Source organism: Aspergillus piperis (assembly GCF_003184755.1).
Source record: "Aspergillus piperis CBS 112811 unplaced genomic scaffold BO85scaffold_2, whole genome shotgun sequence".
Classification (NCBI taxonomy): Eukaryota; Fungi; Ascomycota; class Eurotiomycetes; order Eurotiales; family Aspergillaceae; genus Aspergillus; species Aspergillus piperis.
In genome coordinates, this window is record NW_020291592.1 from 2,794,022 (window position 1) to 2,815,395 (window position 21,374).

The 21,374-nt window shown below is 47.3% G+C and overlaps 5 protein-coding genes and 1 non-coding gene across 6 annotated transcripts; 5 read left to right on the plus strand and 1 right to left on the minus strand.

The window, feature by feature from the left end:
- The first annotated feature begins 2,632 nt into the window (after positions 1-2,632).
- On the plus strand, positions 2,633-3,491 carry BO85DRAFT_135409 (uncharacterized protein). Its single transcript, XM_025654034.1, has one exon. The coding sequence runs from the start codon at positions 2,764-2,766 to the stop codon at positions 3,349-3,351; it is 588 nt and encodes a 195-aa protein (XP_025520350.1). The 5' UTR covers positions 2,633-2,763; the 3' UTR covers positions 3,352-3,491.
- Positions 3,492-5,926: 2,435 nt separating this feature from the next.
- BO85DRAFT_135413 (uncharacterized protein) lies at positions 5,927-6,821 on the plus strand. The gene is made up of 2 exons (XM_025654035.1): positions 5,927-6,627; positions 6,811-6,821. Exon 1 carries the CDS (start codon positions 6,076-6,078, stop codon positions 6,499-6,501), a length of 426 nt encoding a protein of 141 aa, XP_025520351.1. The 5' UTR covers positions 5,927-6,075; the 3' UTR covers positions 6,502-6,627; positions 6,811-6,821.
- Positions 6,760-8,842, plus strand: BO85DRAFT_484431 (putative YT521-B-like splicing factor; the record flags this gene model as incomplete). Its single annotated transcript, XM_025663238.1, has 4 exons — positions 6,760-6,883; positions 6,947-7,633; positions 7,699-8,252; positions 8,324-8,842. The coding sequence occupies 4 exons, from the start codon at positions 6,760-6,762 to the stop codon at positions 8,840-8,842; spliced, it is 1,884 nt and encodes a 627-aa protein (XP_025520352.1).
- Positions 8,843-11,000: 2,158 nt separating this feature from the next.
- Positions 11,001-11,923, plus strand: BO85DRAFT_474904 (uncharacterized protein; the record flags this gene model as incomplete). The annotated part of the gene is made up of 1 exon (XM_025662685.1): positions 11,001-11,923. Exon 1 carries the CDS (start codon positions 11,084-11,086, stop codon positions 11,921-11,923), a length of 840 nt encoding a protein of 279 aa, XP_025520353.1. The 5' UTR covers positions 11,001-11,083.
- Positions 11,924-12,749: 826 nt separating this feature from the next.
- On the plus strand, positions 12,750-12,859 carry BO85DRAFT_t30. The gene has a single exon. It is a non-coding gene; the product is annotated as a tRNA-Met (tRNA).
- Positions 12,860-13,508: 649 nt separating this feature from the next.
- stt4 (1-phosphatidylinositol 4-kinase STT4) lies at positions 13,509-20,479 on the minus strand. Its single transcript, XM_025657617.1, has 11 exons — positions 20,392-20,479; positions 20,156-20,339; positions 17,392-20,100; positions 17,229-17,337; positions 17,029-17,166; positions 16,615-16,975; positions 16,185-16,556; positions 15,872-16,127; positions 15,595-15,798; positions 15,258-15,545; positions 13,509-15,205 (listed from the first exon to the last, which is right to left on the minus strand). The coding sequence occupies exons 1-11, from the start codon at positions 20,397-20,399 to the stop codon at positions 13,937-13,939; spliced, it is 5,898 nt and encodes a 1,965-aa protein (XP_025520354.1). The 5' UTR covers positions 20,400-20,479; the 3' UTR covers positions 13,509-13,936.
- Positions 20,480-21,374: the final 895 nt, after the last annotated feature.

A 21,374-nucleotide genomic window follows, 5' to 3' on the forward strand; every position in this document is an offset into this window, starting at 1 on the left:
CCCATCGTTAAGATCATATCGACTGGTTTCCCTTTTGTCCGTCTTGTTTCTTTTCGGGAGGCTCGAGGCAAAATTGTGGTAGAAAGGTAGGTAGAGGCTGCTGCTGATTCGCCATGGTTGAAGCTTTGAGGCTGTTGGGGAGGTTCCGGAACGATCGATTCTCGGGAATCTCTCCCACATCAGAAAAGGGCGTCAACATTCTATTGATACCATGGAATTCTGGCTGGAAGATTTCTGGCGAAGAGATTGTGTGGTTACCAATTGGAACTGGAGCATCATCTCTACTAGACAAGTGAGTATCCTATACTAGGATATTAAGCTTACGTATCTACTAGTGGTACGTGTGAGTACTTACTACTACTACTACTACTTTACCCAGTCTGGGGGTTTCTAGTCGTATCTAAACCGGTAACCACGCGAATAGTATTGTGTACACTGATATCTATTATCTCAATACCGAGGTATAGGTACAGAATAGATGTATTCAAATGCTAACATTCAGCGACTAATAGAAAATTTGAGCATTTGGGCACCATTCAGGCATCCTAACAAGGCCATGAGAAGCAGTACTCTTGTCACGCATCACACAGTAGCTTTGTGTCGACTGACATCCCAGACCACCTATAGAACATATCGTTGTGAAAGAGTCACTTTGGCACACTCCTTCTGGTATTGATACTGATGGATATAAAGGTAGCCTATACAGAAGATCGTCCCTTTCTTTGGAAGTCTCCTTGCATCTCAGAAAAGGTTCCCGGTCGGAGCTTGGATTGAAGGGCACGCCATGTACCAAAAGGCATGAAAGTACCCAATAAGGCCAAAGGGGCCTTTAGAGAAGAAGCCTTGCTGTCTTTCTCCAGCTCTACCACTTATGATGAGACGGTTTCAACGACTTCAACGAATTCAGGTCTCAAGTCGCAGAAGACAGCGCGATCTCCACTTCAACAAAGCTGCCGCTTAGCGTGACCTTAGGAGCACCGTCGTCAGCAGCCTCCTGCAGCTATCATTGGTTCTGCGCCGGACTTCTGCACCCTAGCAAACTCGTCCATTTTCCCATCCTGGGTTTGATCATTGGGGTCTTTATCTACTAGTTGTGGTTGCTTGACTCATACAACCGTTCGGGATCAAACCCCCGAAAAGTTGAAAAAGTCAAAATAAAATACCGACAGTGGCCCCGGCAGAAGACGCGCCTGGGGCTAGAAGGAGATGAGAAGTGGGAAAAAAAAAAAAAAAAAAAAATTTTTGAAAGAAAGAGAGCTCGGAAAAGTATTGATAGTGGGGGGTTTTTGCCATGGTGCTGACCGCGACACATGCTACGAAGGACCCAGCCACGCCGCTGGTGGCGGCTCGGATTGGACCAAGGGGTTTCCGGAAAAGGACGATATGAAGTTGAAGTGGTGTTGCATTGATTGGCTGGTATCCCATCCGGTCCCCCAAATCAGGTGTGGAGCCTTCCGAAGCACTGCTAGTACGAAATACTCCGGTACATGCGGTGCCACAAATTTCCAGATACCGAATAGGCAATAGACAGTGTTTCAAAGGACGGGGCTGGATTCAGGAACGGGTAAAAGGATGGCTATCAGCAGAGAAGAAGCGAATAATAGTAAAAAAAAAAAAAAATAAAAATAAAACAGGAACCAAGACACAAGAAGGGGGTGGAGGTGGGAAAGAATGGATCAAGGGAGATCAGAAGCTCCAGGCGACGGAAGAATGAACCGACGAGGAGCAAGCCGGTGAAAGCGAAACAGGCTAATATATATAAAGTATAACAAGTTCAGCGGGAGAACCAAATGTTAAGGTCCTAGTACCACAGATTGAGCGGAAATCAAATCTTGGTACATACTAAAAGTGCAATATTCCCATGCAGACGATCAAAATACTACAGTAGTTAACCTTGGAGACCCGGAGGACAATATGAGTACTTGATGTATTGCATAGAGGGGCAACAGTGCCGGATTTTTCACTACTACTTTTGAGAGACTACTTATATTGGATTCGTATCTTCTACACAGCACTAGTGGCTTTTGTTCTAATTCCCTCTGTCTGAGTAAATAGGGGAAAAAAGAAAAAAGAAAAGGAAGGACTTTCATAGTTTAACATGTACTACTTTAGAGGACCAAAGCTACTTCATCTTGTGGTTAACGATGCAGGCAGAAGAATTCTGCAGGATGATCGCATCCCCATAGAGGCTTTCATAACCTACAGGGCCTGCAGCCACAACCAAAAGAAAAAGGGGGGAAGGGATGGGCTGCATACGTGCCACAACTCCCGCAGAAAGCCGAGCAGCAGGAGTGGTTGTTTTGACGCTGTACACAGTAGTAGGTAGGAGGTAATGCTCACTGGGCGGGATGGAGATCGGGCCCTAGTGGGAATGTAGTACCCTTGCCTGGTCAGGTGGCAGACTATTTTGTACTAAGGTTAGCTTTCGCTATCACCATCCATTAATTATCAATACTATTACAATGAGTCCGTTATTATATACTATTTTTTTGAGGTACTAGAAGGGGGAAAAAAGAAAAAGAAGAAGGAGAAAATAAAGTCCATGAAGACAAACGCCGACTTCTTCTACTTCGTTCTTTTTTCTTTTTTCTTTTTTCTTTTTTCTTTTTCATTTTCTTTTTTTTTTCCCTCTCTTCACAGGTAATCCCCATCCCAACTTTTGCCTCCACAATCGCTCCCCGTTGTTCTCTTTTCCTTCCTATCAGCTCTCAGAATGACTAGTTATGAGGTGAACCGATCCTTGATCCCGCATAACAATGAGCCATGGGCCATGACGGGATTTGGGTGACCCATTCCGAACACCGTCTGGAGCTTCGACAATCACGGTACGCAGTATCACCAAAGCCTTGTTCTTATTTCCCCACCACCTCCAGTCTATTTGGTCTTAGGGCTGGCCGTGGCTTAAGTTTCTCTCTTACTATTCTTCCACGCCCCCCTCCCCAAACACAGCAGAGCAACAAATCTGAAGAAGTGTGTATGCACACGGGCCAGTGGTTTTTGTTTCGTTTTACCTTTTCTTTTATTCCCTTTTTCTTTTTTTTACTTTTCATACTTTTTTTTTCTTTCCCACCCCCAACTGCACACCCCTCCCTGTCCCTCCTCCCCACTTCTTTCCCCTTTCCAATTGCATGTTCGCTTTCCCGAACGGTCTTCCCCCGAAACTCACCTGGTCTTTTCTCCATTCAAGTTCTGTTTCTCTCTATCTATTATTATCTTTCGTCATTGCCATCTTCTCTTTTCGGTAAATGTTTCAAGGAAGCCACCTGGAAAATTATCTACCTAGCTTTTCTGAAATCTGCAATCGCCACCCACTTCGGTCCAGTTTCTCTTCCTTATGATGTTGATTGTTAATGCATCTCAAGTTCTTAACGCTGCCTAGATCCTCCGATCATCCAATAAGAAATCCTGATTCTTCAGCGTACTACTACTACTAGTACTACTAAGTACGTCGTTTTAGTGACCGCCGTCGACACAGACCTAAGGGCAGCTGTAACCACGGAGCAAAAAGAAAAGAAAAGCAAACAAAATTAAAAAAGACACATGCTGGCGAGTGGTGTCGCGCTGTAGATCAATTCTTCTCTGGAGCTATAAATCTCCTGCAGCTGTCAATCCCGATGGTCACTGCCACGCATGCACCTCGGGCTAAGGCCCATCAAACGCTCGGAACCAGTACATGCAGGACCCTCTCGAATTTGCCACCTTCCAGCAGTGTCATTTACTACTACAACATTACCTACTACTAACTCATACCACCAAAGCGGGTTGGCTACGCTCCTTTGGGTCCTCGCAATATCACTGGCAATCCCTTTTTTAAACTGTCAGAGGAAGATCCATGGATTCCACCGGCTGGGGACAGAATTCCGGTACCCAATCATGGCCTCCCACAAAAGCCATCGATGCCATCGAGACCGTCCATTTCACCCTCTTGCCAAATGACCTTTTTGACTTAACCCAAGTAACCCTAAGCACGACGCAGTCCCCATTTCTCAATGAATGTGGCTGTTTTGTCGTTTTTTTGGGGAGGGGGGGGGACATGCCACCTTTCCGGGCCTTCTTCCTGAAGTGAGCCACTTTCCCGCTCAGTGTGATTGGAGTATACTCTCTTTCTCTCTCCATCTTGTTCATCTTATTCCTTTCCTTTCCTTTCCTTTTCCTTATATTTTTTTTTCTTTTTGCCCATGTGGATGCTCTCCTCTCCATTACCATAATTGTCTGTTTTATTCTATTTTCATTTATTGATTCCCCTATCACTACGATTACTGCCATTACTACAATTGTTATCATTGCTGTTGTTATTATTATGATTATTACTCTTATTATTATTTCTTGTGGTTGTGGTTGTGGTATTGATTTTCCCCGTCCTATCTTTCCCTGTGCTTCCAACCCCTGTTTTTCCATTGTACCTTTTTCATCCTCAACCTTCCCCTAGACTCTTGTCTTCCTTGTGCATCCACAGTCATCTTGGAAAATCGCGGAAAAAAAAATAAATAAAATAGGTCGAGAGGGGCTCTTCTTCTGGTGGCCAGTTGACTTCATCGGCGCCTTCTTCGCTACCTCTCTTCCCTCCGGATCCCCGGTACGAGCAAACCACATTTTTGTTCTTGCCTGTGTCTGGGTGAAATTTCCGGGAAAAGATCGGGATCGAGCTTGTTGTCGATCGTGTGTGGTAGTTGATTGGGCCTCTGCATGGGAAAAGAACTAAAAGCGTTGAAGCAAGGCCCGATCCGCATCGCAGCCCCGATTTTTAAACTGTGGATATCCTCTAGGCTGGAGGGAGCCACAGCCACAAAGGGGGGAAGAAAGAAAAGAGAGAGAAGGGCGGAGGAAGGCAGAGAGACAGGAGTCCAGATCATTGGGCTTTCACGGTCTCACGATCCTCTGTGCGCCACCACCGGCCAGTCGCCAATATAGACTTGGCTTGGGTTCTGACGAACACGTCCCTAGGGGGGCCCATTATTGCCCTCATTTCCGTTCCGATAGTCTTCTTTACCCACCTGGCTGTGAAGGACCTGCCCTTCCGAGCTCTGACGGTCAGAAGATCCGTTGGACTACTTGGGCTCTGCTGACCTGGTTGGTCTGAAGGGCCCTCCTTCTCCATAGTCTCCGCTTCAGGCCTGGCTACGGTGCGTCTACACAAGGATTATTCATTATTATCGTGATTATTCCTCCCGTCACCGACATCAAAGCCACCAACTGTTGATTGCAGGGTGCTCCTCTTTCTGTTATCATCGTGGGGGGCACGGTCTTTCTGTCATCGCTCTCCCTGCCTGTTCACATCCTAAGGTATGTTTGGCGATAGTCGTCTTTATCTGTCCCCCTCCTCTTCCGTTTCTTTTTCCTTTCCTTCGGTTGCGATCCCACAGGACTGTTTGGTGTTTCATTTCCCTTCACCCTTCACTTTGCAAGTTCACCCACCCCCCCTGGCTCAACGCCCATGGGGGAGAACACACCCTTTTGCAATTAATTGCCTTCCCCTACCAATACCTGGATAATCCACCTCAATAGTCACAAATGTCTGCCAATTTTCCTATACCTCTGAAACTGCCAGGGGGAAGGAGAACGCGGCTTCTGTGGTGGTTGCCACAGGCGCTCGAGGGACAGACACCCTATTTCCTCCAATTTGCAGTGGCCCATCGTCTTTTGGCGTGATTAAGGACCACTACGGCACAGTGCTTGTGCCCTACGTCCCTCTTCGCCGCGACGCTCGTTTTCTGGTCTCTGTGGCGTAAAAGAGCCTGGAAGTTGCTACTATATACCATCTGTTTCCCCTCGTGCATCTTTCTATACTGTCTTATTTTTGCCCTGGCCTATGGATATTATTTCCTGGTCGTGGTTTTGCACCGTGCCTCTGTGCGCGTAGCCGCCTATGCCCCTCCCTTTTTTTTATGCCTCTGATACCCAATTGTCCCGTTTATAATCCTTTCCACGCTTGATTTGTTCTCCACCCTTTTTTTTCCTAAGGCAGCGCGGCGATTCGTGCGTGCATCTTTTACTGAGTGGCCCCGTGTCTTCGTTCGCCCAGTCCTACAACTGCACTGTTTGCCCCCAAAAAGAACCCGACGATTTAGCACTCAGATGTCAGGCGGACCTTCCCTTGTGTTTTGGTGTGCTCGCTCAACCTCTTATAATCGTCTAAGTGTTTCTCTTCTTCACTCTACATATCCTCTCTGGCCTACATCACTTTGTTCTATTGGTTCATGTGTAGATTCCGCGTCCTTCTTTCTCACGTTCTTGCTTGTACAAGTCAGTAATCCCACTCGTCCATGCCTTCTTACGCGACCCAGTTGTCGGGGACCTTTCCACCCTCTTATTGATCCTTCTTGTTGTTTGTGGCTTTTTCTCCCCCCTCTTACTTCTTCGTCTTCTTCTTCTTCTTCGTCTTCTTCTTCTTGTCTCTTCTTACCGCAGCCTCAGGCTATCAGTCTTCCTCGCTTGTGGGCATTTGCATTCATCGTCCCTTTACTTTGCAAAGCACACCGTCTGAACTTTTTGTGGAAGTAATCAATCTTTAAGACACCGTCAAGGCTCTAACCAGTGTTTGCATGTCCTAGGCACATCACTTGGCTCCCCAGCGGAATTATTACCCGCAAATTTTAGAGCGTACTTGAACCCACAGGTTGGGGCAAGGTAAGTTGTTGCACCAGTCCCTCGCCAGCCCCCCTTTTAGGCTTCCGAACCCCCCAGGTATATTAAAGATGATTCAACTAATCATGTGGAGGAGTGTGCCTGTGCTGGGTTTATCGTTTGTTTGTGTCTATCATGACATATCCCAATGGTGACGCTCCTTCGGCTCTCTCGAACTCAACGCAGGGGGGTCCGAACGGAGCCAAACCACAGGCCTTCAATAAGTCGCATGAAGTAGAGGAGCCTCCTCCACAATCAGGTATGTTTCTTACCTGGGATAATTTCTCTGTGGGATCTCTGGTAGAACTGAAATCTGGCTCAGTGTCGACAATCACCACTTCCCGCGAAGCTCCTCGATCGGATAATGACCAACAACATCCCAAATCACAGGCCCAGATGGCACAGGCCGCACGGGGAGGGGCGCCTCCATTTAGCATGCGTGACATGAGATCCGCATTGCCTGGGTATCAGAGCCATTCCATCCTATATGAGCAGCATCATATTCAGCAGCCCTTTGTTCCGACAGCTCACCCTCACGGCCTTGTATACGCAATGCAGCCATTGCCGTCATTTACGGGGCCTTCAATGAATCCTAATATGGCCTTCAACGGTCCCTTCAATCAGGTATACACGCCTTATCTTCAGCAGCAACCCGAGGACCCTCTTCTGCCTCCCGGTGCGGCGGGTTACCAGTCTTTGGGGCCCCATTCAGCCGCTCACATGAATGTCCATATACCTGGCCAATCTGGATACGGTCCAAACTATTACACCCAGACCACATACACAGCAGCCCTTGGACACGGCCCGGGTCCTCCGACTACATCATCTCCAGTGCAAGTGCAGCCACGCGTTCAGCCTCGGAATACACTGGGTCCAAAAACCAAATTGACACCCGGCTTGGGGAAAGAAAATAAGCAACGGCGTCTGGATCTGGAATATGACGTCTCCAAGACCATCGTGGACGGATCAACACCTATGAGGCCCCACCCCGTTCAAACATTTCCTGCTGGTAAGTCTGGGCCCGACCATGCGAGCAGCGAGTTATGTGTTTTTGACATGACTTCGGTATACCAGACTCAGGATCGCATTCATCTAATACCACTACGTCAAGTGCTCCAAGGGGACCGCCGCGAAAGCCAAAGCAATCTGGACATGCACTGTGGGTCGGCAATCTTCCTCCCGGTACCAATATTGTTGACCTGAAGGACTACTTTTCTCAGAACGCCACAAAGGAACTCGAGAGCGTCTTCCTCATCTCTAAGAGTAACTGCGCATTCATCAATTACAAAACGGAGGCCGCCTGTGCTGCGGCATTGTCAAGATTCAACGACTCTAGATTCCATGGAGCACGTCTTGTATGTCGGTTACGCCAAGGGGCTGTTTCGCTGAGTTCCAATCCCGAATCTATGGGCTCTTCTACCCCTGCTATATATCAAGATGAAGAAACCAAGCCATCGGACGCTGTGACTGAGAAGAAGGCAACAGAAGCTAGCCTTTCGCACACTCGGGTCCCTAGCAGATACTTCATAGTCAAAAGCCTAAGTGTTGATGACCTTGAAATCAGTCGACAGAACAGTATCTGGGCCACTCAAACTCATAATGAGAAGCAGCTAAACGAGGCTTATGAGGTGAGCTCTGTGCCCCCACCAGATAAGTCTTGTCGACAGGGGAGAATAATAGATCGCTGACCATCTAACAGAATGCTGATGATGTCTATCTCATCTTTTCCGCCAATAAGTCAGGTGAATATTATGGATATGCCCGTATGATGTCGCCGATACAAGATGACGAGAACTTGGCTATGGAGATGCCCTCGCGACTGGACAACCCCCCTGATCCTGAGGCTCTAGACGTGACGCCCACTCCAGCAACATCCACTGCGCCTAACGGACGAATAATCAACGACAGTGCGCGGGGGACCATATTCTGGGAGGCGGAGACCTCAGAGGATGAGAGCGGTGCGAGCAGGGAGAAGGAGAAGGAGAAGGTTATTCACGAAAAGTCGGAAGAAGCTACAGATATGGGGGCACAATTGATTGGGAAGCCGTTCAGAATTCGATGGCTTTCGACTACACGAGTTCCGTTTCATCGTACCAGAGGGTTGCGGAATCCCTGGAACTCAAATCGAGAAGTGAAGATCGCTCGCGACGGTACGGAGATCGAGCCGGAGGTGGGGTGGAAACTTTTGCAGTTATTCCACTCACAGCCTCAAGACTAGGACACACTGCATATCCTTCAGAAGAAAACGTAAGAAGGAATGTGACCACTGCGAGGAAGACTTGAAGATGCATAAGCGAAAAGAACAAAGGGCAGAGGGTGAGAAGAAGGGAGGAACAGATGGCTTGGGATGCTGAAAAACGAATCGTCCGGCGCCATACTGTTGCAACCTAAGTTGGTACTGCCCCGAGAGACCTTCCCATCCCACTGGGAGTGTGTCGAAAGCGGACATGCTTCACCTGGAGTATGTCTGCCTCTAGGGCCACACGCCCTCTGCTTCCCGGATAAGGAAACACACATCCTGAGGACTGGTCAAACACCAGAGGTATACGAATAACTCCTCAAATCACTGGGGCCGAGATAAGACAGTACACGTACCTTATCTACGCCATATCTATATAGAAAGCTATACTGCATTAGAAGAAAAACAAAAACGGACATGGTCTGGGATATAAGCAAAAGACCAAAAGAAAAGCAAAAAAAGGCCCACAGACTTGACACATGGCATATGAGTATTGGCATGTTTTCTAGCTCGAAATAAAAAGGCACGGCTCCCAACACAGCTTTCATAAGCGCATAACAAGATCAATATATATATATCAAACCTTATAAGTTGCAGTTTGTACTCGGTAGTGCTTCCGCAAAAGGATAGGTGAAAATCAATACCGTATCATCATACATACGAAGGTCTAACTAATATGCATAGAAAATAATACCCGTACGTAACATACCGGGTTTATATGGTATATTCATAAGAAACAACAGTACTATGTAAGGTATGTACTTTTGGCATACCATGCATACCAGAGATGCCGCATCCTTCCTACCCTTGCCTACTTTTGAGTAAATTCAACAACAGCCAAAACAGTACTTTTGTGACCGGAAAGAATATTCATGAGTGATGCGCTGATAAAAGATACCTACGGCTTCTCCTTCTCTTACTTCAACGTCAAGTTGTGAAGAGAACGAACCAGTGGTTGAAAAGTTAGGTACTTCGTAGATGATCTGTAATTACTGGGTCTATATGAATGGAACGACTCATGAATCATCGACCCCGGATCGTCTTGTCTGGTTCACCGTTCAGCTGCACCCTGCCCAAGAAGGCTAGACCCGTTCTGGCCCACGGTCAAGAGTCAATCGAGGTGGTTTTGTGGGGTAAAACCTTCCCAAGCTTTCATTCCTTTCCTTGTGCTCTCTTGTTGTTAAAGGCTCTCTCCCTCTCCCTCTCTCTCTCCCTTTTCCCCCTCCTCCCCCTTCTTTCCACTGGAATCGTCCCGTTCCTCCTCTTCTTCATCCCCTCCTCCCTTCAATCACCAACCGTTTGTCAGATTGCTCTTCCCAAGATCCCTGCCGGCTACGGCCTGGCTTTCTTCTTTTCTTCTCTTTCCCCTCCTTCTTCACTTCTTCACGAGCCACGGCTACTTGAAAGCTTACTGACTTTACCCACCCCTCTTCGAATCATTCCTTCACGCATCTTCCCCCTCCATCATCTTATTCTCAAAAGAAGAACCAATACATATATTCCTCACTATTCTAGCTACTACCCACCTAACCACTACCATCATATAAATTCAAGGTATTGGGGAGCATTGGGTGTTTGCATATTTCCAGTAAGTTGGCTTAGCCCATAATACACCGGTAGTGAATCCATCATTTGTTTCTTAGTTTCCTTCCTAGCACTGAGTCTGGACCTCCCTTCACTTTCATCCCTTTCCTCCCTTGCGCCGTGTTCCATAGCACTCAAGCGCTGGTTTTTGGTTCTCCGTTCCTTTTGCTCCTAAGATACACCCTCAACCATTACCACTGGATTGTATTGCCACCGCCACATGGAAGGTCCCAAGTTTGGGTTCTTCGCTGAATATCTCCCTCCGACTGACATTTTCCGGTATCTCCCATCTAGGTTTCTTAATGGGGGTTGTTCTGCTGCCTCTTCCGTTGCTCTCCCTATCGAAGCGGCTACCCGATTGACGTCATAAGTCTGGTATTGATTTGAAGGCTCATCATCAATATCTCCAATTTCAGTCTACTCTTCTTCATCTTAGTAACTCTAATCTCGGTATATCTATTTCCCATTCCACCTAGTGGTACCCTTGTCTGGGAGACTAGATATTATCGTTTCTCGCCTTATACTTGACTATCTGTCATCGTCCATCTACCCTTTTTTTTTCTATACTTGTGCTTGTGCTTGTGCTTGTGCTTGTGATAAATATCCTGGGACCATCGACTACCCATATCTGTTATCATGTCAAACGACCGGTCAACATCTCCCATCTCCGTACCACCCCCTTCGTCGCGCCAGCGTCGAGCATCTCTGGCATCCGGGATTTCCTTTTCAGATTATCTTTCGAGATCCGGGAGTCAAGGGGCTGCTGGCGCACCACCTAGCTCTATGGCCAATACGGTCGCTGGCAGTCAGCCGAATCATGGACGACGACTGTCGATAACCACATTGGGACTCTCTGGCTCCCCAACCCAAACTTCTCCCTTTGGGCCTCGACACATCCGTCATGGAAGTATCTCTAGTTCCGTGGGATCCAATTCGGCAAACCCAGAGGAAGCCGTGGTGGAAGACAACGAAAATGGACCTCCCAATGCCACCCCTAGCTCTCCTTTCACTCGACGTCTCTCCTTTGGTGCGCAGGCATTGCGTGATGCCCGTGGAGGAAGCATTGGTAATGGTAGATATCCCTCTTCTGCATCTCAGGCGGCTGGAGGGCGGCGCAATTCGTCGTTAGCCAGCCCTCCCTCTGCCCCTAGCCCCACAAACTCAACTGTTGCAAGTACATACAAAGCCTTTCCCCAGAACGATAGATCTAACCCGTCTTGGCGACAAGTAGGCGAAGGCTTCAACTGGTCTGAGGCCTTGCGGACTCGGGCCGAGCGAGCGCCGTCTTTGGGCGTTGTATCGCCTAATTCACCTCAAAACCAGCATGCAGTCAATATGGGCAACCAGAATCACCATCAGAGGGCTGCTTCGATTGCCTCAATGGAGCAGCCAGCTCGAGAGATGCCAAAACAGCCCAAGCAAAATAAGCCTGATTTCTTTCAGGAAAAGATCCTTCGGGGTGATTTCATGGACTAAAGATGAGGGCTGTTTTCTTGATTATATCATCTTTGCCTAACTGGTGTTTCATTTGTCGCCCCTTTCCTTCTTTCCCTTGTTCCATGTTGTCTTCGCTATGTGCGTCAGATTTATGCTTTATTTCATTGTACTTTTTTTGTCCTTCCCTTTCGGGGAAGAGCACTGAAAAGCCGTGAGTTTCCTTGTCCAAATCAGAAAAGAACCTCAGATACCTAGGAGATCGACGGGGGAAGGGGGAAGAAAGAGAGAGGAGAGAGAGAAACGAAAGGATTCATTCGGGCAGCTCCAATCACGGCGGCTGTCTTATGGATTGCTCAGACACTCAGAGGAAAGATTTTCCTACTGTCGCATGGATATTGACATGATCTACAACTTTGACGAACGTTTCCTTTAGCACGCACCTTTTTATGAATTTCTTTGTTTCTGCATCACTTTCCGTCATTCCGTACACGTGCGGACTAGCTCGTGATATAATCTTCATCTATGATTTGATTTACTCCGGAGCCTGCTGGTCAGACCCAGTTATGGTTCTTATCCTTGGGTCCCTCAAATTGCCTACAATGTGATACTGCCCGTTATTTCGAATGAACGCTGATTTATTTTCTGGGAGCATCTGAATATCGAACAGGAGCTTATGTGTCCGAAGTATAAAAAACAGTATATGATACTATTTGGTTGATAGCGGTGTGTATAGGCAAATTCTCACGTCTGCTCCGTAGTAAGACAGCTGCACTTATATATTCGGTTATCTAATTCCATCTTTTGTTATCACATCGGGAGTACTGGCTTATAATGCACTATTTTTGCCAGGATGTCACCAGCACATGTCTCCATGGTGTAGTGGTTATCACGTGGGTCTCATACGAACAAGTATGACTTGAAGGCCATAACCTTCAGGAAATCCCAAGGCCGGGAGTTCGATCCTCCCTGGGGACACAAGAATATCTTTTTGTTTCTTTTTTCTTTCTTACTCCATTGTAGTAGGAGTTCTTCTTCCACGTGAACAATGTAAAAAAAGAATCTAATAGCACAGAAAATACCGTGAACTTCTTTTAAGTATTGCATGACCTCAGGGAAGTAGTCCGTGGTGCATACATACATACATACATAAATACATGGTTGATGCACGATCACTCGGTTGTTTAGGCTGCCCAGTGGTATCATCTGTCCGTTACTATACTAATACTACATATATATATATATATATCTTGTCGGCCCTTCAGGTGTCCAGGTCAGATCCGTGGCTACTACAGTACTACTGTCCACATTCCCCAAGTGAAAAGGCCGGGAAGAATGTCATAAAGAGTGCACGTGAAAACCACATTAGTGGGAAGGAAGACAGGCAGGAAGAGGATTTTGTCAAGTGTTTGATTGGCTATATATAGTGAATCGTTCCCTGACGTTGATTTACAGTATTTCTGGTAGAATGCAAAGTTCGAGTTGATCATGTAGTATACTTTGGATGTATAGGTAGCAGGTAAGATGGTAAGTGTATGTACACTATGCAAACATTCGACTGCATTCGACTGCCACACCTACGGGACTGAGGATTACTACGAGAGAATTGTTTAATATGTGCCAGACGGCATTATATAAGTTCTTTAGGCCCAAGCTAATTACTACTCGCAAGTAAAAATTAAAGTAATTGGAATGTTTTCTATAGAGCATTAAGTGAGTGGGTGAGAGCCATTGTTTTCGACATCCGCGAACACGATGAGCCACAACTCGGGCTCTGCCCTTCATCTGAAAGCACCACACAAAGTGATAAGAATAAGGGGCGCGGGTTTATCTAAGGCTTTGACTGGACATCACTTTGTTCTTATCTGAGCAAGAAAGTAACTGCAATGAGAATGAATGGTGGCATTGAAACAGAGTTGAATGATCGACTTTGACTTCACAAATAGCGGATACCCCAAGAGCAGCGTGAGAGCCAAACGAAACGAGGGGGAAAATGGAGTCTGTAGCAGGACCTCACACCCGCTGCGTTCCCCGGATAGAAAGAGCTTATGAGGTCTAATAGGGAATGCCATTGGTTAAAAGCTGGAATTGGTCATATCCCTTTGTCGAAACGCTCATGTACGACTTGCGGACGAGCTCACGCATGTATTCAGCTGCTTCCCTCTCGGTTTTGTCGAGTACAAATCGATCGCGGAAGTTCTTCAACGTATCCGGCTTGAAGCAGGGAAGACCGCTGTCAAGCATCAGTGACACGATGTGGGACAGCTTAGAACTGTACGGACGCGAGGCAAGGAATGCCTTCACAACCAGTGACTCAAACCACTTGTAAGGCTGCGTGCTAGTAGGGCTATGAGAACCACCACCGGGGAGACCGAGCCCACTACCCGAGCCGCTACCTGGATGGGTGTGTGCATGGTGAGTACCGCTCATCACCGCAACCATCTCGGATGTCAACTTGAAGGGGGCACGCTCAAATCGTACACCTCCCGGTGCGATATCGAAACAGAACCCGAAATCAATATGGATGATGTGGCCAGCGTCGTCAACCATGATGTTCCCGTTATGCCGATCTTTGAACTGTAGGAGATAGGAGATGACAGAATAAGCAGCCATGCTCTTGACAAAATTGGTGCGTGCTTCCTGGAATCGTATAGATTCCTCCCCTCCATACTTGGAGATAAAGTAGTCATACAGGCCATTGACTGCCTCGCGACCCAACATATCCCGAGAGATCGAATTGGGAAGCACATCAATAACGCCACAACCGGGGGCCGTTGAAGTAACTCGATATGGGAACACCCAAACATCAAGGCCAACACTAGCGAATATACCCCTGAAAGCAGCAATCATTTGCAAAGCTAACATGTCTTGACGGCAATCATCACCAACTTTGAAAATGGCTGACTGCCATACTTCATAGGTTTCTTGATCCCCATTTGAAGGTCGTGTATCACCAGTATTTTGAGTGATTTTGTCATCTTCTGACCGTGCCCTGGTTTTCTGAATTCTGAACGTCGCCATATAGGGCGCCTTTGCGTGGCTCTGGAGAGGTTTGCCGGATTTGCGATCGATTCCCACAACAACACCGTCGGGATTGCTCGGAAGGTATACACCGACTTCCACCTTGATCTTACGAAGTTCCTCTTCAATCTTCTCCTTTTTCTCTGCCTTGCTTCTTTTGATGTAGGGTCGAAGCTTTCCGGAAATGCCCGTAATTTCATTGAAAAAGGAGAATTCTTTCTCATAAAACTCACGCTCCTCATCTGTGAAGCTTGAGATCAAAGCATCCATGAATTTGTCCAGTGTTGGTTTGAGAGGGTCCGGCTAATGTTACTCGTTAATAAGTTCATTGACAGATAACATCAGTCGTACTCACAATCTGAGAATCCTCATCTTTGTAGGAATTGGCTTTCATATTCCATATGACTTGGTGCGCAAACAGCTGAGACAACTTCGCTGTCTCCATGATATATCTTTCTACGTAGCCCAGTGCATCATATCGTAAAGCTTGGACCAGTTGTGGCACAAAGTAGAAACGAACATCGACTGAATGACTTTCTAGGGCTTTCATCGCATACTGCAGTATGAAGGGATGGTTTCCATAGGTGGGTAGAAAGTAAGTCAGGGCTTCGGCAGGGTTGACAGGGGCCCAGTATAGGAGGAACTATCCTCATCAGTCCAGAATCATAAAACGTAAGCGACGATTGACATACCTTCAGCTGGCTATGAACGTCGGCAGGAAGAGCAGACCCAAAAAGGACTTCAAGGGCACTTGGCTCATCAATAGCCTTGTCCGGAAAGTTGAGCAGCAACCACCGGATGTCGTTCTTTAACTTTGTAGACGGGAAGCGGGTAGAAAGATGTATGGCCAACGCTGGGGCTTCGGACCACGCTAGACGTAGTAGATTGGTTGCATCCTGGACGAGGTGTTAGATGCAATTATGTTTATCACGGGCATCAAGCAGTATGCTCGTTGACAGGATAACATACCTCCGTAAACACTCTGACTGCAGATGACTGTGCCATATTATGTTTCCGGTCTGGTTCCAAGGGGTAAAGCCAAACCCTCAGGCGTGACCTTTCGTCCTCCAGAAGGATCTGGAGAAGCTCCTGTCTTGCTTGAAGCGTCCTAGAAGAGCTGCGACTGTGACCAGTAACTCCAGCGACATCTGCTAGAGCGGAGGAAACGTCTCCTAGGATCCTGTCCTCGGCCTTGATCTGTAAACGATTGCCACCGAACGACCACCTACACATGAGTGAACTTAGTGTGAATATTCAAAAGTAGTGACCAGATGGAACGTACCTCGGTGGGTGTCTAAACCAAGTCAAAGCGGCGGACAAAATCTGGTCCTTGAGCTTCCACTCAAGATTTCGGTCTGGTAACCGGGAGTCCTTCAATACCCGTAGTCCAAACAAGACAATACGAAAATGTAGTTCCCTGGCCAGGGGGTGACCACTGGCCTGCAATAGTCCCACACTTGTTTTATCAACAAAACGGCCGAAAAGTGACTTGACCTGAAAGTTTGCAAGCCGAACAGCAGCAAAATGACTTTCGAAGAACTGCAGAAGCTGGAAATGTGGTGTCAGGATACCTTGGGATTTTTGTTGATTCTTCGCCATCAGAGCTTTGTCGCTGGGGAGCAGCTCGATCTTGCTGAACATTGGATCAACGTAGCTATGTACCCTTGAATAAGCATTGAATCAGAAAGTGCTAGTAGACGATCTTTACTTACTTGCAGTTTAAGTCAAACAGCCCCTTTCGGCGCTGAATCGATTTTTCCCAGGATCCAATAACTTCTACCAAGATTTTGGACTCCACTCTCGGATTCTCATGCATAACTCCGAGCCAGAGGGGTATACCAATGTCCATCGACTCCTTCGAGAATATCTCAAAAGGTATCTGAACCAAGTACTGAGCAATGAAAGAAGAAGGGTCATTATCACTGCACAGGAGGCCCGCAGCTTGCCGTAGCACATCACGAACGGCGACGGTAGGGACAACTTCTCCTGACTTCAATCGTGCGTTGAGTTGATACAGCGTATCCTCCATGACTTTATTTGCAGATAGCAAAGACCCGGAAAGCAGATTATGAGCTGATTATCCCATATTAGCACCTTGAACGTTCACAAATTGAGATATTACCCACCACCAAGCCCATTGGGTCCCTGCGTTGGGCCACTGACACTTTGTGCATACAAAGTTCTATAGTTCTGACGAGTGGAATACTGAGAAATGAAGTCGGAAGCGACATTTATCTTGCTTAGGCCGTGGCTGTCCATTGAACCTGGAAGAAAATGGGGACATTAGAAAAACAGTAGCTGAGTCAAGACCGAAGTGTTGTCCTACCAAGACGTTGATCACTGCTCGGGATAAGCGATCCCATCTCAAGCGCGAAAGAGCGCCCCAACAGGATGTTGCCATATCCAGCATGGTCGTCCGAAAGAGATAGGTATGTCTTGACAAGGTGGGTCAGTCGCTTTTCGGAGACTTAGATAGCAGAATGTCATACCTGGAGCAGGCCTTTTACATCCAAGGGTGCAATATCCATAGCCGCCGCTACCCATGTTTTAGATCGTTCAAGCAGAACATCTAACGTTCTTTTCCTGAAGTTATAGTTGTCGGGTAGATCGGCTTTGACCAACCCTGTGGGTGAAGTGAATGACGGATTCCATTCAAACTCATCGAGTTCTCCTTCTAGACATGAGCGCCACATGACGGTCAGAAGCTCGAGCAAAGCGAAAAGGGAGTGCTTCTCACACAGAGCCGATGGACATTCGTTTATAATCTTGTTAGCACAGAGTACAGCGACGTTCTGTACCCTTTCAACACGATGACTGCAAGCGATAAAGAAACCGGCTAGTTCTCTTGATAGATAAGCAACAGAGAAGCCTTCGGATTTCCCGGACATCGTCAGCGAAAGGTAACTGGCCACTACCTTCTCTGCGATCGCACTCATACAGCTGGTCATTTCTGTAGTAGCTATGGCCGGGTCGCGGAAGTAATCAAGGAACCCAGTACATTTGCCGGACAGCGCACGAAACTTTTCGACCAAGATCGTAGCGTTGAGGAAAACTACTTGCGGATAGCTTAATCGCTTTGTTTCGGCCTCGTGGCCAGGGAGTTCAGCAAGGAGAGTTCGCTTCTGCTCTTGCAAACGTTGTGAGCCCATTCCTCGCCTAAGGATTGTGTTCAACTCAACGTCGCTTTCCGTTGCCTCCATACGATCTTCGGAGACAAGGGGAGGAGAGTGCTTGGCAAGTAAGCGCAGCTCCTCAAAATGGCTTTGACCAACAGCTGAATGCATGGATATCCCATGTACTGCGATATTGAACCATGCATCCCGGAATAGAGCAGACACATCCTGATCGTAGTATGTGATAGTATCTGCACTATCCTGCTGTTTCTGGTCTGACGACACGAGCAAAGCCAAGGGCCTTAGAAGAGGACCGATTTCGTCGGCTGCAAGAGCAAGCTCCTTCTGCCTCTCATTTTCGAGATTGGTAGCATCGCCCTTGTTTACGACATTCTCCAGCAGATGAACCAGATATACACCGTATAGTGGCGAGTCTCTTTTCAACGTGATAGAGAGATATGCCAATGCACTCTTAACAGCATCAGTAACACTGTTGTAGCCCCTGGCCATGCCATCACGGTATGCTCGATCATAGAACTTGAGCAGGAGCTGAAACTCGGCTTGCCCGGTACTCAATGATATAGTAGCTGTTTCCGTAATGATAAAAGCGTCAATAGTAGCATTCACCTTCCCAATCTTCTGTAGCAACATGGACTGTGCCAAAGCGCTTATTTTCTCATCATTGCAGCTGGCTGCGATCTGTACAATAGCTCGGACGACATTTTTGTACGAAAGATTATTTGATTCGTCATCACCTGAAAACGAAACCACACTGCCAGTTCTGGTGGTAGGAAATGCGAGAGGTGTATTTCCATGGGCGGAACTATCCCCAAGCATGTGGCTTTGATACGACTTGTCGGTGCCTGAGCCAGAGCTGAGAACATTTCCTAGGGAGTAGAGTGTAGTAATAACAGAATCTTGAGATAGACCACCAAGAACATGTGCAAGGCATTTGCCTGCAATAGAACCGGTGGTACCGGTCGGTGCACCTCCTTCAACGATGAATCTCAACAAAGAGCGGCTCCCTGAGGATGCCATCGTTATGGAAGCTCGCGAAACGACTGCCATGCTTGTCAGAACCGCTGTTGCTAATTCGGCATAAGCCATCTGTCTCGGATCCATAAGTGTGTCTTCTAGCCATGATACAAAGTCTTCCTTATTCGTTGTATCTTCACACAAAATGATACAATTCAAGTATCCAACTAGAGCTAGGGCCTTCATGGAAAAAGCAAGTCGTTGCTTCCAGGGGGAGCCAAGTTGCAGATAATCCGAGCCATCTTCTAGGAGCTGGATCTCATCAGCGATGATGGCTGCCACCCGATCGATAAGAGCGATCTCTGTGTCGTCAGAACTTGTAGCGGTGCCTAATTCAGGCAGGCTATCGTGTGAAAACTCGACACCTGATGTGCCATTTATGTCGGCCGCACGTGTAACGCATGACTTGATAAACCTGATGAAACCTTCCTGGAGCAACATAGCCCCTAGAGGACGGCCATCGGCATCATAACGGCGAGTGTATTTTCTCCACTCCCTGAGCAGATAACCAGGCATGCTTCCATTCCGCACAATAGACGAGGCAGTCTCAACGGCTACCAAGAACCGCTCGCAGAGCATGGACCGCAAGTTGTTGGCTAAATGAAGCTTCTCGCTTGGAGCCCAGAATGAAGAAAGTGCAGCCGAAGCTCCCAGAAAGCCGACAAGAGAGGCGGATATCGATAGCACGCTGGTTGATTCATGTTCGGCATCCCGACTGTTTGCTTCCGCTTGGTAGTGATGAAGGGGCGCAACTGCTTTGATAGCTTCGGCACAATTGCTCAGATACTCATTGAAAGCACCGGCCACGATACTACGCAGCTGTGGATGGCTAGAACCCAGTGAGAGCAGAGCCAACGTGAGATTATGAGTCAGGCTCTCCCAGGGCGAAGGTTTCACATTGTGAAGAAAGGGTGAAGGGCGGAAAAGTTGGCTATGCGATTCGGGAAGGTATTGTGACAAAAGTGATACCAGTCTCGAAGCATGCTCGATATTGGTCACGGAAGGAGACGCTTTACATAGAGCAACCAGCACGTCTAGCTCTTTCATATCCTGAGGAGGTCAGTCTAGAAGCCACCTACGAAGCAGAGAAAAGGAGCTAACGAACCATAGGCACCCGCGATGTAGGAGCTTGGGCTTGCAAGATACCGTTAAGGGTATCGTTCGACGGGTGTGCGGGGCATAGTGACTGCTGGGCGAGTCGTGCGATGTCTGAATCGCTGCCGCATTCTGGTCCCTTGACTGCTAATGCCGCAAGCCTATTCAAAGCCGAAGCTCTGATAGTCGAGGGGCTACGGATCCTATCAGCACAAAACTTAACCATTAGACTTGCAGCTAGCCTACCCATCCATAGTTCCAGATTAATGCGGCTAGTTAGCGTTAATCGGCTTTAAGTGCGTGTGGTGACGAATAAACTGTTGTTTTCCAGAGCACTAATGTCAATTGCCAAAGGTAGCAAGGGGGAGCCCCTTGATAGGAGATTAAGTGTTAGCGTCCCGCGGAGTACGGGGAGCTGGTTCCCTCCCGGAGAACCTCGGTACGGCAGACACGTGGGCCTCAACGCTTCTGTGTTGCACTCATGAACATTGACTGTTTAGCTTTCTCTGGAGAAGGCGTCTCTTTAAGGAGCTCAATGCTTCCTCCAGAGACTTCAACGACCAATAAGGATTTCATGCAGAGTTCTATCCGTCTTCACTTACATAGTGAGTTATGCTCCTATGCAGTGTTTGGTTGATGATAGTATACTATCATCTCCACTCAAATCCTGCAGTCTCTCTACTGTGTAAGCTTTTATGTATACCATATATAATAGTTTACACACCCATCAATCGCGACATGATCTTAAATGGTACCCAATATAATTAGCGACCAAAAGTCGCTCAATGTCAGAGCTGGTATTACTCCATTCGTTATTTAATTGATGACATTGGAGTCAACTTCAGAACCAACTACAAAGTACGTGTGCTACAGTATTCAAGTATCAGGCGTTTTGAACCTGTAGGCTGAGTCAAGAATGCTAAAGTCCATTTGGGAGGCAGAAATTTTCAGCTAAGTAAATTGTCTATGAGTATACATATCCTTCATCTCCGATTTAATCTCACACGTATCTATACAATGTGAGGGGTGCTGGGTCGAAAGCGGTGACAGTATTTATGATAAATGACGACTTAAGCCGTACCCATACCGGGAGCTGAGGTACCACGCGCTCAAGGTTGTTTGTGACCTACTTCTATGTACACTGCAACCTTGATTTGTTCTACATTAGATCGCTCTATCTATCTCTTTGCATTAGCCAAATCTAGGTTTTCCAGTGAAATTACTTTTTC